Source organism: Poecilia reticulata, linkage group LG17 (genome assembly GCF_000633615.1).
Source record: "Poecilia reticulata strain Guanapo linkage group LG17, Guppy_female_1.0+MT, whole genome shotgun sequence".
NCBI classification, from domain to species: Eukaryota; Metazoa; Chordata; class Actinopteri; order Cyprinodontiformes; family Poeciliidae; genus Poecilia; species Poecilia reticulata.
This window is the reverse complement of record NC_024347.1, coordinates 11202247-11204586: the sequence shown is the minus strand read 5'-3', so window position 1 is coordinate 11204586 and position 2340 is coordinate 11202247. Positions and strand designations below refer to the sequence as shown.

At 40.5% G+C, this 2340-nt stretch overlaps 1 protein-coding gene across 1 annotated transcript in view; it reads left to right on the top strand.

The window, feature by feature from the left end:
* The first annotated feature begins 950 nt into the window (after window positions 1-950).
* The window catches only part of LOC103479350 (rap guanine nucleotide exchange factor 4-like), a 28589-nt gene continuing 27199 nt past the window's right edge, over window positions 951-2340 (top strand). The window contains exon 1 of the mRNA XM_008433719.2: window positions 951-1117. Within this exon, the coding sequence (XP_008431941.1) occupies window positions 1050-1117 (68 nt within the window). The 5' untranslated portion in view covers window positions 951-1049. The remainder of the gene's footprint in view (window positions 1118-2340) is intronic.

Genomic DNA, 2340 nt, shown 5'->3' with positions numbered 1-2340 from the left:
CAAATCTGTCCTTCCTCCCTTTTCAGGCTTTATCCAACCATGGAGGGTAACTTGTCCCAGAAAAACTGAATAGGTATATTTTTAGTGCCTACTATCACTTAATATTTGGGAGGTTTTTGAAAYGGCTCGCTTTCCACACACCATCAAAACTTTCACTTATTGAGAAAAAAACATCTGGAATTTTATTTTTATTTTTTTTCTGTGCTTGTACTGTTTCTACAAGCAGTAGAGACCTGAATGGAAGTATAAAAATGTGTAGAATATCCACATCACAAGCTGGTTATGTTCTATTGAGCATTCATTCCTTTTGAGTTTTTAAAAAATGTTTTTATCTTACTTACTGTGACTTAAAACTATTCAATCAACCTAAGCTACATAACCGCTACAGATGCCAACTCTCAATTGATTACTCGAGCACAAAAACAAATACATTTTTATAGCACAGCTGAGAGAGTCAGCTCCACCCCTTTCTGGTCCTGCCCTGGGTAACCGCCAATATCAGCAAAGGGTGGATACTTTGTCACCTTGTTTTGCAATTATAAGTGAGTTGTATATGTTTGCAGGTATTATACTCTCTATTGATCATGTTTCCGGATTACATCACACCCCTGAATGCTCCTGCATTCAACTGGTGATAATTTTACTCTATAGTAGCAGCCTCATTAAAAATATTAATAAAAAGTCTAAAAGGAGTTAAGTATCTAAATATGAACAAGAGTCATTTCTTAATTTATTAGAAGGTAACTCCTCAGACATATAGTTGTATTCTGTTTTCGAGGAAATTATTAAATAGAATTTTTATTTATTTTTTTTAATGCATGGGACTCATTTCTGTTCTTTCTGTCGCACCATTTGTGATCGCCGGGTTTGGCTTCAGTACGAGTCATCTGCACTYCACAAAGTCAGCAGCCTGTAGTCGTGTGAGGCGGAGATGCGGGTATGGGAGGGAGGGAGAGGGGGGGGCGCAGCCGGAGCTCACGTTCATTAACGACCACCGATAACCGGGAATCTTCCTCCGGCAGCATCACAGCGACACGCAGCCGGGGAAGATGGTCGCAGTGCAGACGTCCATGAATTCGTCTCCATCGGCGGAGTGGATCTGTTGTCTGGATAAAAGGTGGGTCATTTAAAAGAAAGGAAGAAAAAAAAAANAAGTCAAATTTTGGGGCCAAATCATTAAAAGTGACCTAGCCACAACAAACTCAAAGCCCTGATCTTAGTCTTATAAAATTTTGGAAATTTCTAGGAGAGAACAAAAAAGTCRTATGTGAACAAGTCAGCCAACAAACCTGACTYAGATACAGCAGCTCTGTCAAGAGGAAAGAAKCAAATTTCCARMAATCYATCGTCAGAATTGGGGAGAGATGCCCAAMATATTTTAGCTGAGAACTGCAGTTCAGAAAACAGGTTTAGCCTAATTTATGGTGAGAGAGTGAAGAAAACATGGCTATGCTCCTTTTTTAAATTTTTTTTATTTTTTTTACTACAGCTTAAGGAAATCTGCCTATGTGTGTAAGTTCACACACCATTTTATGCATTTTCCAAAAGACATATTGCACAACAATGGACTTCAGGCCAAATCTGCTGTTAGCTTCCACTTTGTTGTATCAGTCTGCTGAATTTCTCCTCACTTACCCTCCAGTGTTTCAGCCATGTGGGTTAAAGTGCCATTTCAAACAAGTGCAGTGAGGCAGATGTCGGCGTATACACAAACACAACTGCAGCAGGTGCACACATCCACACATTGCAACTCACTTTTATGTAGAGGAACAAATAACATAAATGTCGTCAGGGGTGTGAGTTAACAGAATCTGTAATGCTAYAGTTATTGTACAATCTCCCACTTAGTACATCCAACCTAACAACCTTCCGCTTCTCCTGTGCAGATGCTGACTCGTCAGTCTTCAACGACTTTTGGGGTCCTTCTGTTTCACTATAGGTAATCCCGTTGTAAGYGAATGGGACACAATGGCATGCTGTTTTTCGGTGTCAAATCCCCTGAGAACTCATGTTTCACTCATCCTTTCTCTGCTTCACCGGTCTGTCTCATTCAGGCGACTTCCTGCATTTTTGCCAGTGCCGGCTTTCTAATAAGCGGTTTAAATGGAAAGTGGTGGCACTGCTGCATTTCTGCTGTGGGTTTTGTATGTGGCACTGCTGCATTTCTGCTGTGGGTTTTGTATGTGGCAGCACTGGCATCCTGCAGAGATTTCTGCTTAGTAACATCAAAGGAGAAACACAAAAAGCTTACCTCCTCATATATTTATTCCACATTGCCTAATGCCTAGTTAATCCTGACCATGTTCTATTTTGAGGCCTCATCTGCTTTTTCCCCCCTCT